The following is a 14,879-nucleotide window of genomic DNA, read 5'->3' as shown; positions in this document are numbered from 1 at the left end:
TTTTCTTTTCTTGAAAGCTTTGTCTTGTTCTTGGATTCCATGTTTGATCTTTTGACTTGAACAAGACTTTCTTCTTTTGCTTGATCTTGTTGAGGAGCTAAGGTAGTGGAGTTTGAGCCCTTCTCAAGCTTCTTCACCATGTCATTACGGTTATCTTGAGAAGGTTGCACTTGACCCTTGCTCTTCAACTTGATCATTTCCATTTTGAGCTCTTCGACCTCTCGCTTGAGTTCATCATTTTCTTCCGCGATGAGGTCATCACACGACTCTGCAACAACATGCTCAACACAAGAATTTGTTGCTTGGGAGCAACACGGTTTATCACAAGATAACATAATTGAAGCTTGTGAGCATGTGTATGTGTGTGTGAGAGGTTGATATGATTTTACCAAAGTTAACACCACCTCTTGAGCAACTTCTAGCATGGCATGTGACTCCACAAGCTTCTCATAGGAATATTCAAGTTCCTTATGAGTGCCTTGCAAAGCCACGTGCTTGCTAGTGAGACTCTCAACTTGAGCCTTGAGTATTTGATTTTCTTTCTCTAATGATGCTACACAAATCGATGAGCTAGTAGTATTAGCATAATCATTGGACAATTCATGATACCTTTGTGCCAAAGAAATTTGTTCTTGTTTCATTGTTTCAAGCTCTTGAGTTAAAGCCTTGATAACTTTAACTTGAAATTTATCTTCCTTAGTCATTTCATTGATTTTAGCCATCAAGCACTTGTTATCAACATCACTGGAAGATGCTGACATTTCTGAAGCTTGTGCTTGTCTTGATCGCCTTCGGGAGCATTTCTTGCTCTTCTTCTTCTGGTTCCTGGTCGGACCAGTCTGACCGGTCACATGGACCGGTCTGACCGGTTCCAACTGGAAACCAACAGACTCTATTGATTCTGCTCCTTATTCTTCGGAAGGAGTTGCAAGAGGATGAGTGTGTGTTGTTGTTGTAGTACACTCCTCTAGTGACTCCTCTTCTTCTTCTTGATCTTCATCATCACCATCTTCTTCACATATTGACTCATTGAACTTCCAAAGATGATGGGCATCCAATCATGTCCCTTTCAACTTATGCTCTTTGTGTATAAGATCTGATAGTTCTCTGTCCATGTTCTTAAACTAGAGGTTAACGACACAACGATTGTTGACTAAGCATTTCATCTCCTCATTTGACAATTTCAACAAATTGTCAAAGTCATTAGGAAGAATACTTTCTTCAACAATCTGCTCAAAGGAAGGACCCATGGTCCTTAAGACATTAAGTATGTGAGCTGACCAAGACAAGTAGTTTGAGCCATCTAGTGATAGCAGCTCAAACGGTACCTCACAAGTAGTCGACATCGCGGTTCTCCAAGCGATGAAGCTTCAATCCGGAGACCAGAGCTCTGATACCAATTGAAAGGACCTAGGATGTCGCCTAGAGGGCGAAGGGGTGAATAGGCGTTCGACAAATTCAACAAATTTCAACACTTAAACACACTGTCAGCACACTGACCGGTCAAACCGGTCAGACAGACCGGTCAGACCGGTCTAACACTTAGACCACTGAACAATATAGCAAACCGGTCAGACCGGTTGGAGTGACCAGTCAGACCTGTCACACGCAGAACCTGCACAAATATCAGAGTTTCTCCCCTCCTCGAGTTCTAGCACAAATACTACTTGATGTAGTGTTCCTGCAGGTGAATGTAAATGTATTACAAGTCCCTACATGCATAGAAACAACACACCAAAGTAGATCGATATGGAATTATAAACAAAGTGCTAAAACTCAAAGTAGTGAGGCAAACCACAATGGAGACACAAGGATTTGTTTCCCGAATTTCAGATTCACCTAAGTGAATCCTACGTCTCCGTTGAGGAACTCGTTGGGTGTGAGTCTCTTTCAACTCGATCCCGTGAGTTGGGTCTCTTTCAACCACTCCTCCTTTCCACTATCTTGATCCTTTCAACCAAGGGGGCAAGATCACACCCACACAGACTTGCCGCTGCTCACCACACCATCGGGAGCTAGCCGGCGACGCCTAGCCGTCTAGGAGGCAAACCTCCAAGAGTAACAAATGCAAACTTGATAGCTTTGACGAACCAAGAGTGCTCAAGCTATGGTTGCTCTCTGCAGCTTGAAATGGAGCTCTCACAATGCTCAACAATCTCACACATGCTCAATCTCTGAACCCAACCAAAGAATATGAAATCTAGTTGGTTCAACTCGCAAAGAGTGTTGGGGAGAGCTTGCTGGTCAAGAATAAGGCTTTGGGAACCTCAGGAATGCCAGAGAACCAGCAGCCCTCGAAGGAGAGGGCTGAGGGGTATAAATACCCTCCTTCCAAAAACTAGCCGTTCTCTGTCAGTACAGATCGGTCAGACCGGCCGCCCAGACCGGTCGGTCTGTTCAAAAAAACTAGCTGTTACACCCTGGACTGGTCAGACCGGTCCCCCAGACCGGTCAGACCAGTCTGGGCCAGAGAAGCCCAAACCCATGTTTAGGTGCTCCACTTGGTCCACCAAGTTGACACTTGATCATCCAGGTAGTACAAAGTTAGTTCTCAAGGGTTTTCTCTCAGGATTCTCACTTGGGTGACCTATGAGCACTTTTGACTGTGTCAAATAATCAATATTGCATCCCTCTTGATAGTACGATATACCTGTACTCAAGATTAAATCAAAAACACATTTCATCCACTTGAGTCTTGAATCACTTCATCTTTGCTATACTTTGATTTTCTCGAACTTGGGATTCTAACATTGCATAATCTTCTCTTTTGAGCAAATTCATACTTGAGCTAGTGACTTAGAGTCCCAATACCTTTGCAAATCTATCCTTGGATCCTCAAGTCACTCCAATAAGATATTTGATGCATTGCATCACTTCTCACGACAAGGCTTGGATATGATTCTTCGAACACCCCACGGATACTAGGACTTCACCTTAGCATTACGCACACATGGTGAGCCGTCGCTCCACCAAAGTTTGCTTAGTCCCTCGCACTAGTCATCTCGCTTGGTTTCTTCATCACTTACCCTTGCCATATTGAGTTAAGCTTTTCACACCAACAATGAATTCCATATTCCATTCTCATATCTTTATTTTTTTGTCTTGCGTTGTAATCATAAATTATAACCATATTTCACGCATTGCAAGCTTCCATAAATAAGACCAATATATCTAGCTCACAAGTGTATGTTTATTTTTATTAACCCATGAAGCCTTGCAATAATGCTTTCAACAATCTGTACTTCAAATGTGCCAAGCCATGAATAGAGATGATTTGATAATATTTCATGAATACTTGTCTCTTGCTTTCCTTCACAATATGCTTGACTTTCAACAATAAGATCCTCTTTTATTTGATTCTATTTCACATGAGTCAATGCATAAATGATATACAAATAAGTTTCTGCTCATGATATCTCAAATAAAGCATTAGTCCTTTAATCATGTTTGTCATTCAATTCACCAAAACTCATTAGGGGCCTTGATGCACTTTCACCACCTCTCTCACCACACACACCACTTGAAGGCTTCTCTAACACACTCACTTGTGACTTGTACTCCTTAGGGTAGTGGAGCTAGGCTAGTACTACATCTCCTTAGCGAATCCAGTCGTCCTCGGGGTCGGCAAGCCATCGTCGGCCTCTGGTATGGTTTTGTATTCCGACTTTCGTCATGCTATTCATATTGAGTTCGTTCTTGGTTATCTTGCTATGTTCGTAGCTTGCTTAGCCTTGATCTATGCTTTATCAAGTTATACTAGTTGCTTGCTTAGACCAGATGATCTGGGTAAGGATATCGGTTCGTTGTGCTTTCGGGGTTACCTTAGCATCTTACCTGTCCATCCGAAGGGTGGGGGACCCGGGGGTGCTAGGGTAGTGACTTCATATGCAGGCATGGTGCCCGGGTATGCGGGATCCTTCGGATATGATGGTGCTCCACGGTGTGACTGGGGTAGACCGCAGGTGGTGACAGCCCTGTTGGTCCACCAGGAAGCTGCTTCTCGGTTAGCGTACTCCCCGACGTTCGGGTATCGTGTAGGAGTTCATGCAAAGATGAAACGGGACTGGATGTTCTCCAGTGCGGGACATTCTCCCCGATGTCCCTAATTTCTCGGCACCTGCAACTCTAAGCATGTGGCTAACGTAACTTATCTGCTAACATGAATAGTATACTAAGATCTGTGCCTATGCTCCTACTAACCTTAGGTGTGCTTGTTTATTCTTTATTCATGAGAGTTGGCTATTCTGTGTGTGTCACATTACCCCTGATTATCCTTTATTTATCACTTACCCCTGTGTAGTCAGTAGTCTACACCTTACTTCATAAGTGTCATGGTTATGGAACTAGCAAATATCTTTACACAACCTAGCCATCTCTTGGGAAAATATAAATAACGATACCCTGAATACTTCCGGGTGAAATGCTACAACGGTATATCCGTGCGCTTGCGGATCTTTCTGTAAATGTTAAGACATACCAACACGGCATTTTCGTGGCGGCATTGCTAGGAACTAACCCTTCCTAGTGGCGACGCTAGGAAATGTCAACAAACATTTATGGCGCCGTTGCCGAGGATGGCACTAGGTGTAAAGATTTTACTAAGCACATAAACATGGCAATATGAGTAAGAGGTAGCTACTGCTTATACAGGAGAATGTGTTTATCTTTTTGTTTTCTCCTGATTGGGTGAAAACAGGGTAGTGTATGTCTGGTTTCTCCTTGCCGACAAACTTCATTTAAAATCCCGAGAAGCTCGTGAGAAAGGTCCGACTTTGCGTCGTCCCTCCTCCACTCTCACAGTCGACAAGCGAGCCAGCTTCCCAAGCACCATCAACGATCACCGAACCCATGGCTGGGAAGACTCTCCGCGACTTCTCCGTCCCCTCAGCTACCAATGTGGCAACTGGACCCAACGTTGATGTTGGGGACGTGAACTTTGAGCTGAAGTACAGCCTCATTAACATGGTGCAGGCTAGCCCATTCTGTGGCAAGCCGAATGAGGACGCCAACGTCCATCTCCAGAACATTATGGAATTATGCAAAACCGTGACCATATGGGGCGTTATAGCTGACGCCATCAGGCTCCGCATGTTTCCTTTCTCCCTTCTGGGGAAGGCTAAACAGTGGTTTTATCAGAACAAGGAAGCTGTCAGCACGTGGGACAAATGTTCCACGGCGTTCCTCGCCAAATTCTTTCCATTGGGCAAAACAAATGTCCTGCGAGGACGAATTTCATGTTTCCAGCAGAGGGGATGGAATCCATCCTAGAAGCTTGGGAGAGGCTGCATGAATACATACTCGTCTGTCCTCATCATGGGATGGACGAGTGGCTCGTGCTTCAAAGCTTCTACAATGGGCTAATGACAACATCCAGAGCCCATCTTGATGCTGCTGCTGGAGGAGCCTATCTCGGTCTAACAATCGCCAAGGCTACAGCCTTAATTGAAAAGATGGTCTCCAACCAGGGCTAGAACGAGGAGCGTTCCCGGCCCAGAACCAAGGGTGGAATGCATACCGTCAAGGAGACAGACATGCTTGCCGCCAAGCTGGACCTCCTACTGAAGAAACTCGATGAAGGGAACCGGCAACAGATGCCCGTTCCCGTCCATGCCATGAACTCGTACATTACGTGCGAGGTTTGTGGTGACGGTGGACACTCGGGGACTGACTGCCCCAAGACCTGTGAAGACGCAGCCTACATCAACAACAATAACACCGGGTTCCGTCCACAAGTAGGCCAGGTGTGGGGTCAAGCACGCCCACCATTCCAAGGAGGAGGTAACAACTATAACTCAAATTTCAATTCGAATTTCATTTCGAACCTACCCTTCTTGAGAGACTTAGTTTTTGGCCAAGCTAAAATAAATGAATCTTTAAACAAGAAGCTTGCTGCCAATAATAAAATTTTAGAAGGTATAAATGTAAAAGTTGAAACTCTTTCTTCTGCTCTTAAAAATCAACTAAGTTTCAACAAAATGATAGAAACACAACTTGCACAAATCGCTGCTGCTGTTCCCTTTTCAGAAAAGATAAACGCAGTGACCACGAGGGGTGGTAAGTCCACTCGTGATCCACCGCATCCTAACTATGCAGAAAAAAGCAACAAGGCCACAAGCAGAGGAGGAAGAATCTACGGAACCTGATGACTCTAAAGAACCCAAGGAAGAAAATCCACGGAAAACTTTTGATACAAGCTTCCTCCTAACTCCCGGAAGCAAAAGATCACTATGGACGAGCAGTTCGCTCGTTTTGTTGAGGTAATCCAGAAGATACATGTCAACATCCCATTGCTGGATGTGATGCATGTACCAACTTATGCCTGCTACATCAAGGACATCATCCACAATGGAGGTTGTCAAGCTTACAGAAGAATGTAGCGCTGCTATACTCAACCAACCTCCAAAGAAGAAAGAAGACCCGGGATGCCCAACGATCAATTGTTCGATTGGCACTCAACACTTCAGCAATGCCTTGTGTGATCTTGGGGCTAGCATCAGCGTAATGCCCAAGGTCGTCTTCGACAAGCTCAACTTCACGCATCTGACGCCAACACTGATGCACCTCCAGCTAGCAGATTCTTCAGTCCGCTATCCAGAGGGAATCGCTGAAGACTTTCTAGTCAGAGTTCGAGACTACTTCATCCTAGTTGACTTCGTAGTGCTCGACATGGAAATATCAAAAGAGACATCGCTCATCCTTGGGGGGCCATTCCTGAGTACTGCCGGAGCACACATCGATGTGGGACTTGGAGAAATCTGCTTCAACATCAATGGGAAAGAAGAAAAATTCCTGTTCCGGCCCAAGAAGGAACAATGCTCAATGATCAACATCAAATCCGGGCCAAGCACACAAGAAAAAACCGAAGCGACGTCTCCCAATCAAGAATGAACGACCACACGATCCAAGAAAAGGCATGCGAAGAAGGTGTGGCGTAACATCGCAAGCTCATCTTCATCCAATTTTCCAGGACAAGCCGAGCAGTGGTAATCATAGCAGGAGAAACGTCCCGCTCGTCAGACTCAAAACGATGTGCCCTTGCCGAAGGTAAATCGGTACGTATCTCATATTTACTTTCCACCATTTTACTTTTCTTGACTTTTTCGATTTTTCCCACTGCATATTTGAATTTTCAAAACACTCATGCATGCTAAAAACTTTTCTAGCATCTTTTCTGTTTCTCACAAAAATCCAAAAAAATATTTCCGAGCATAAAAATCCTTTGGAAAATAAATTGGAACATCTTTTCGAAAGCAAAGTTTGGCCGGCACCAAAGTTTAAAAAGTTTATGACCGTTAGAAGGGTAGTAGGCCCTAGTTGTCAGCAGGCGGCCCACCTAGGGTTCGGCCGAACCCTAGGGTCGTCCGGCCCCCTGCCAACGGCTAGTGGGCCCACCCTTCTCCAACGGTCACTAGCCGTTGAGGTGTGTCCTCTCCAACGGTGCCCGGCCATTCTCCCTTTAAATAGGGGCTGAGAAGTGGGTGTTGAGCTCTCACACTCAACTCTCATTCACTCACTCTCTCTCAAACTCTCTCAAACTTTGCTCTTGGGTTTTCATTGGATTTTTGCTCAAAATTTGAATTCAAGAGACCTCTCTCTCATTTCTTCGCTGCAAGAAAGAAGGAGCAACTCATGGGTAAGAGCATTCAACTTGGTTTCACTAACGTAATCCGTTTCGAGTTGCACGTGTTTTTGTTCCATCATGAAAGGTTGAGGACGGAAGGTCTCTGGCGCATTCAAGAAGATGATAGGTGGAAGTTCATCCCGTTCTTGGGGTGGCTTAAGCTCGTACACACCTGAACTTACACCTACACCAAGCACGATGGACTACGAGGAAGAAGAACAGTACAAAGAGATGCAAGCTGAACCGCAAGATGAGGTCATAGAGATTGATGGGGAAGATGCACCATACCGCGACTTGCGAGATGATCGTGAACGACAAGGCTACGCCATCCTCAAGAACCGAAACTTCGTCCACACCAGAGCATTCGATCCAGAATTCCTCATCAAAACAGGTATGTACGAAGACTTCTCTAACATTTGGCATGCAATTGGATGGGATAACATCGTTCTCATTGAGGAGTATGGTTCTCGACTCCTCACCATCCAAATTATTTGCACTCTTCGGGAGGTGGAAAATAGGGTTTATTTTCAACTTTTCGGGAAAGAGTATTTGCTTTCTTGGAAAACTTTTGCCGGCCACCTCGATTTCAACAAACGCTGGCCAATTTCTCTCGATCAAGCTTGCTGCAGTTTTAATCGTCATGAATTTTGGGGCCAGATTTCGGGTCAAGTTGTCCATGGCAAGTTCGCACCTTGGTGTGGCGACATTCATAATCCAACTCTTCAGTTGATGCACAAGTGGTTAACCATCACTCTCTTTCCAAGAGATGATGTCCGACCCGTGCGCAACAATGAGTTGCTCATTCTTTATGCCATGGTCAACAAGATCAAAATCTCCCCCGCGCAAGCTTTGGTTAAGCAATGGCTTTTGAATTTCAAGATGACGGGTCCTATTGTGTGCACATCTTTGATTACTCATATCGCTACACGTATCGGTGCCTTAGACGGGAATTCTATTCCTTTCATTGAGGGCGACCGTGCATATATCAACGAGGCTTACTTGATCCAAGGTCACACACCCTAGAAAGGCCCGAATGACTCTTTGATTTTCTTTTACTTGGGCTTTACAAATGAAATTCTGCTGCCCAATGCGGAGTTCCATTTGTATAATTGCCATTCGCTAACCATCCCTCTCGTTCCACGAGAAGGAGGTCGTAGGCATAGATCTTCTGGTTTGCCTGGCAGGTTGACAAGAAGCAGGACCAGAAGGGAGGAAGAGCCGACACCACCACCTCAGCAGCCACATCACTCACATCAGTATGAGGCTGGTGGTTAGTCATGGCATAGTGCCAGTACTAAGGAGTGGGCACGGCAGGCACCAAGCTGCCGGTCCACCAGTTCCAGCTCCAGTGGAGCCCCGAACCTCATCAGACGGACGGCCTCGTCCCGAGGTTTCAGTGCCATCACCCAGCAGCTTAGTGAGCTGCGGGTGCAGGGCGACAACATACAAGAGACGCTGAACCAACATATTGATACTACCCAATCATGGTAGCGTCACACTGGCGAGAGAATCCACGACATGGAGCAGTTGCGGTTTCAGCGACAGGAGGAGTGGAGGGCATACTGCCGCTGGACGGGTTTCAACCCCAACCAGCCATAGTAAGCCTGAAGCTAGCTTGAGGGAGGACCCCCACGAGAGGTAACTTGTATCACTTATCTTTACTGCTTTCATAACCTTGCATGAAACCCATAAAAATTTGTAAAATTAGAAAATCCATAAAAATTTGCATAACTAGAAACAAATAAAAATTTGCAAAACTTAGAAAACACCAAAAATATTTCGTTAATGTGTGTAGTAAGCATGGTGTAAGTTTTCCTTGTTGAGATGATGAATAGTTGCTCTGTTAATTTCCTTCATATGCTTAGTTACAACTTTATGCTCTACCTAGTTTTGGGTTTATTGGCCTAAAATGTTCAAACCTTAAACTTGAAACTTGTGGGTAGCAAAAAGCATGATCCACATGTAAGTTGTTGTGAGCTATGATATGGTTAAATAGAGTCGCTATGATCTTCTCTTATGTGATGTTTGATATCCGGAGTATTAAATTTTGAAAACACAAAAATATAATAAAGTTCCTCGATGATATTAAATTCCTATCCAAAGCCATATGTTGCTTTCATTGCAAAACCTTCCACATATGCAACTTGTTATCTCATTGAGCTTTGTCAAATTGTTGTGAACCTTAGTGAGATTTATTTCATACTCCTATGATCAAGATCACATACACGTTTTCACCACATGCTATACTTCTACACTAGAAGTAAGCAAACACCCATCCATCCACAAAATAAAAACTCCATGTTCATGTATAGCACTCCTCTCTCAAAAATATATCAAGGATATGGGGCTATGCAAAAAAGAATAAAAGATGCATACCCAAAGAAGGTATGCCACATGCTTCGGCATGTCAAAAAAAAGAGAAGAAAAGATAGCCCCTTATCCAAAAAGTAAGAAAAAGAGAGATGATGCATACAAAGGAGTTCACACACCATCTACCAAAAATATCCATACACTTGCACATCTTGATCAAGGTTTATGACTTGTTTCTCCTCTGGATCCGGTCTTTGACTTAGCAAAATATGAGAAGCAGGTATGCCTTCAAATCCTCCATACCTACAGCTCCACAAAAACAGCCATTAGAGATAGGTTGAGGAAGAAAGGAACAATGAAAAGCCTTGGTGAGGAATCATACACATTGAGCGATCTGAGAGATCATCCGATGAACTTTATAAATTTCTTTTGGAAACTTTACAAAACCTCCGGATTTACGGTTGAACTAAAAAGAAAGAAATATGAGCACTCTATGATACTGTTCTGACTCTCAAACGCCAAGGATGAGGTGAAGCTATAAGCTCCACAGGAGTAAGGTAAGAGGTAAGAACAAAGGCCAACTTATTCAAAATCAAGGTAAGAAGCATTCGGTTGTGCCTAAGTATGAGTTGTAAATTCAACATTGTAGCAACTCCTGCTCAACAACAAGCGCCTTGTTTTGCTTAGGGACGAGCAAAAGGCTAGCTTGGGGGTGTTGTTGATAGTCGTTAAGTGCGAAATATGACCGTCAACTATATTTATAAAAGAAGGAAGACTATACCTCTTACTTACATATTTGTATCACTAACCTAGCTCCACCGTTGTTTTTGAAGATTTATGTTTTCAGGATCACAAGTCCGGAATAAGAAGAAAACACGACGAATACGCAGAGAAAAGTCACAGACGATCGCATCCTGCGTAACACATGCAAAGGAGGCCCACAAACCAGACCAAACCGACCAACCAAGCCCCGGCACCGACCATCTGACATCAGGACCCACAAGGCAGCAACCTAGACGAAGGCGGTGGCCAAAGGTGGCATAGGGGGATCGGCCGACCCCACCTGGCAGCTTCTCCCACTAAATTTTGGCGGGAAGGCTGATCTTTTCCTCCTAAAAGCGGGTTGGCATGTTTTCATACAAGGAGATGGCGGGAACCGACCTCTCAAGCTATAAAAGGGGCATCCCACCACTCTCACCACACACACCACTTGAAGGCTTCTCTCTCACACTCACTTGTGACTTGTACTCCTAAGGGTAGTGGAGCAAGGCTAGTACTTCATCTCCTTAGCAAATCTAGTCGTCCTCGGGGTCGGCGAGCAATCCTCGGCCTCTGGTATGGCTTTGTATTCCGACTTTCGTCATGCTATTCATATTGAGTTCGTTCTTGGTTATCTTCTATGTTCGTAGCTTACTTAGCCTTGATCTATGCTTTATCAAGTTATACTAGTTGTTTGCTTAGACCAGATGATCTGGGTAAGTATATCAGTTCGTTGTGCTTTCGGGCTTGCCTTAGCATCTTACCTGTCCATCCGAAGGGTGGGGGACCCGGGGGTGCTAGGGTAGTGACCTCATATGCGGGCATGGTGCCCGGGTATGCGGGATCCCTCGAATATGACGGTACTCCACGGTGTGACTGGGGTAGACCGCAGATGGTGACAATCTTGTCGGTCCACCGGGAATCTGCTTCTCGGTTAGCATACTCCCCGACGTTCGGGTATCGTGTAGGAGTTCATGCAAAGATGAAACGGGACTCGATGTTCTCCAGTGCGGGTCATTCTACCCGATGTCCCTAATTTCTCGGCACCTGCAGCTCTAAGCATGTGGCTAACATAACTTATCTGCTAATTTGAATAGTATATTAGGATCTGTGCCTATGCTCCCACTAACCTTAGGTGTGCTTGTTTATTCTTTATTCATGAGAGTTGGTTGTTCTGTGTGTATCACATTACCCCTGATTATCCTTTATTTATGAAGTACGGTGCAGACTACTGACTACACAGGGGTAAGTGATAAATTAGGGACATCGGGGAGAATGACCCGCACTGGAGAACATCCAGTCCCGTTTCATCTTTACATGAACTCCTACACGATACCCGAACGTCGGGGAGTATGCTAACCGAGAAGCAGCTTCCCGGCGGACCGACAGGGCTGTCACCACCTGCGGTCTACCCCAGTCACACCGTGGAGCACCATCATATCCAAAGGATCCCGCATACCCGGGCACCATGCCTGCATACAAAGTCACTACCCTAGCACCCCCGGGTCCCCCACCCTTCGGATGGACAGGTAAGATGCTAAGGTAAGCACGAAAGCACAACGAACCGACATCCTTACCCAGATCATCTGGTCTAAGCACGTAACTAGAATAACTAGATAAAGCACAGATCAAGGCTAAGCAAGCTACAAACATAGCAAGATAACCAAGAATGAACTCAATATGAATATCATAACGAAAGTCGGAATACAAAGCCATACCAGAGGCCGAGGATTGCTCACCGACCCCGAGGACGACTGGATTTGCTAAGGAGATGAAGTACTAGCCTAGCTCCACTACCCTAAGGAGTACAAGTCACAAGAGAGTGTGAGAGAGTGGCCTTCAAGTGGTGTGTGTGGTGAGAGTGGTGGGAGGCCCCTTTTATAGCTTGAGGGGTCGGTTCCCGCCATCTCTATACATGGAAACATGCCTAACCGACCTCTAGAGGATAAGATCAGTCTTCCCGCCAAAACTCGGCCTGTTTGGCTGCCAGGTGGGGTCGGCCAAACCCCCCCTGCCGCCTCTGGCCACTGTCCTTCTCTGGTACACTGCCTGGTGGGTTCTGATGTCAGATGGTCGGTGCCGGGGGTTGGTTGGTCGGTTTTGTCTGGTTTGTGGGCCTCCTTTCTATGTGTTACGCAAGACGCGATCATCTGTGACTTTTGTCTGTGTATTCGTCATGTTTTCTTCTTATTCCGAACTTGTGCTCCTGAAAACATAAATCTTCGAAAATAACTGTGGAGCTAGGTTAGTGATACAAATATGTGAGTAAGAGGTATAGTTTTCCTTCTTTTATGAGTATAGTTGACGGTCATATTTCGCACTTAACGACCGTCAACAACACCCCCAAGCTAGCCTTTTGCTCGTCCCTGAGCAAAACAAGGCGTTCATTGTTGATCAGGAGTTGCTACAATATTGAATTTCCAACTCATACTTAGGCACAACCAAATGCTTCTTACCTTGATTTTGAATAAGTTGGCCTTTTGTTCTTACCTCTTACCTTACTCTCGTGGAGCTTATAGCTTCACCTCATCTTTGGAGGTTGAGAGTCAGAATGGTATCATAGAGTGCTCATATTTCTTGCTCTTTAGTTCAACCGTCAATCCGGAGGTTTTGTAAAGTTTTTCAAAAGAAATTTATAAAGTTCCTCGGATGATCTTTCAGATCGCTCAATGTGTATAATTCCTCACCAAGGCTTTTTATTATGCCTTGCTACCTGTACCTATCTCTAATGGCTGTTTTTGTGGAGCTGTAGGTATGGAGGATTTGAAGGCATACTTTGTGTGGATATATTTTTTTTGTAGATGGTGTATGAACTCCTTTGTGTGCACCATCTCTCTTTTTTTTCTTTTTGGATAAGGGGCTATCTCTCTTTTTTTTGATATGCCTAAGCATGTGGCATACCTTCTTCGGGTATGCATCTTTTATTTTCTTTTTTTGACAAGCCGAAGCATGTGGCGTACCTTCTTTGGGTATGCATCTTTTATTTTCTCATAGCCCCATATCCTTGACAGATTTTTTGAGAGAGGTGTCATACATGGACTTGGAGTTTTATTTTGTGGATGGATGAAATTTTGCTCACTTCTAGTGTAGAAGCATAGCATGTGGTGGAAACGTGTACGTGATCTTGATCATGGGAGTATGAAATGAATCTCACTAAGGGTCACAACAATTTGACAAAGCTCAATGAGATAACAAGTTGCATATGTGGAAGATTTTGTGATGAAAAACAACATATGGCTTTGGATAGGAATTTCATATCATCGAGGAACTTTATTATATTTTTGTGTTTTCAAAAATTAAATACTCCGGATGTCAAGTATCACATAGGAGAAGATCATAGTCAACTCTACTTAACCATATCATAGCTCACAACAACTTAGATTTGGATCATGCTTTTTGCTACCCACAAGTTTCAAGTTTAAGGTTTGAACATTTTAAGCCAACAAACCCAAAACTAGGTTGAGCATAAAGTTGTAACTAAGCATATGAAGGAAATTAACAGAACAACTATTCATCATCTCAATAAGGAAAACTAACACCATGCTTACTACACATATTAAAAGAAATATTTTTGGTGTTTTCAAAGTTTTGCAAATTTTTATTTGTTTTTAATTATGCAAATTTTTATGGGTTTTCTGATTCTGCAAATTTTTATGGGTTTGATGCAAGGTTATGAAAGCAGTAAAGATAAATGATACAAGTTACCTCTCGTGGGGGTCCTCCCCCAAGCTAGCTTCAGGCCTACTACGGCTGATCGGGGTTGAAACCCGTCCAGCGGCAGTACGCCCTCCACTCCTCCTGTCGCTGCAACTGCAACTGCTCCATGTCGTGGATCCTTTCGCCAGTGTGACGCTGCCATGCTTGGGTAGTATTGATGTGTTGGTTCACCGTCTCCTGTATGTTGTGGATCCTTTCTTGAGTGTGTGACCTTGGATCAAATAAGGCTCGTCGATATACGTACGGTCGCCCTCAATGAAAGGAATAGAATTCCCCTCTAACGCACCGATACGTGTAGCGATACGAGTAATCAAAGAAGTGCACTCAATAGGACCCATCATCTTGAAGTTCGAAAGCCATTGCCTAACCAAAGCATGTGCGGGGGAGATTTTGATCTTGTTGACCATGGCATAAAGTATGAGCAACTCATCGTTGCGCACGGGTCGGACATCATCTGTTGGAAAGAGAGTGA

The 14,879-nt window shown here is 44.4% G+C and overlaps 1 protein-coding gene and 1 non-coding gene across 2 annotated transcripts; one reads left to right on the top strand and one right to left on the bottom strand.

Annotated features, from left to right (window-relative positions):
- Positions 1–5,214: 5,214 nt before the first annotated feature.
- Positions 5,215–5,320, bottom strand: LOC120680379. The gene has a single exon (XR_005677645.1). It is a non-coding gene; the product is annotated as a small nucleolar RNA R71 (small nucleolar RNA).
- A 1,181-nt stretch (positions 5,321–6,501) lies between these two features.
- Positions 6,502–6,888, top strand: LOC120678186. The gene has a single exon (XM_039959339.1). The coding sequence runs from the start codon at positions 6,502–6,504 to the stop codon at positions 6,886–6,888; it is 387 nt and encodes a 128-aa protein (XP_039815273.1).
- Positions 6,889–14,879: the final 7,991 nt, after the last annotated feature.

This window comes from Panicum virgatum, chromosome 6N (genome assembly GCF_016808335.1).
Source record: "Panicum virgatum strain AP13 chromosome 6N, P.virgatum_v5, whole genome shotgun sequence".
Classification (NCBI taxonomy): domain Eukaryota; kingdom Viridiplantae; phylum Streptophyta; class Magnoliopsida; order Poales; family Poaceae; genus Panicum; species Panicum virgatum.
This window is presented reverse-complemented; position numbering and strand designations above follow the sequence as displayed.

What these genes read in the sequence shown, in the direction of transcription:
- LOC120678186 (XM_039959339.1), top strand. Translation starts at nt 6,502, where the DNA reads ATGCCCAAGGTCGTCTTCGACAAGCTCAACTTCACGCATCTGACGCCA.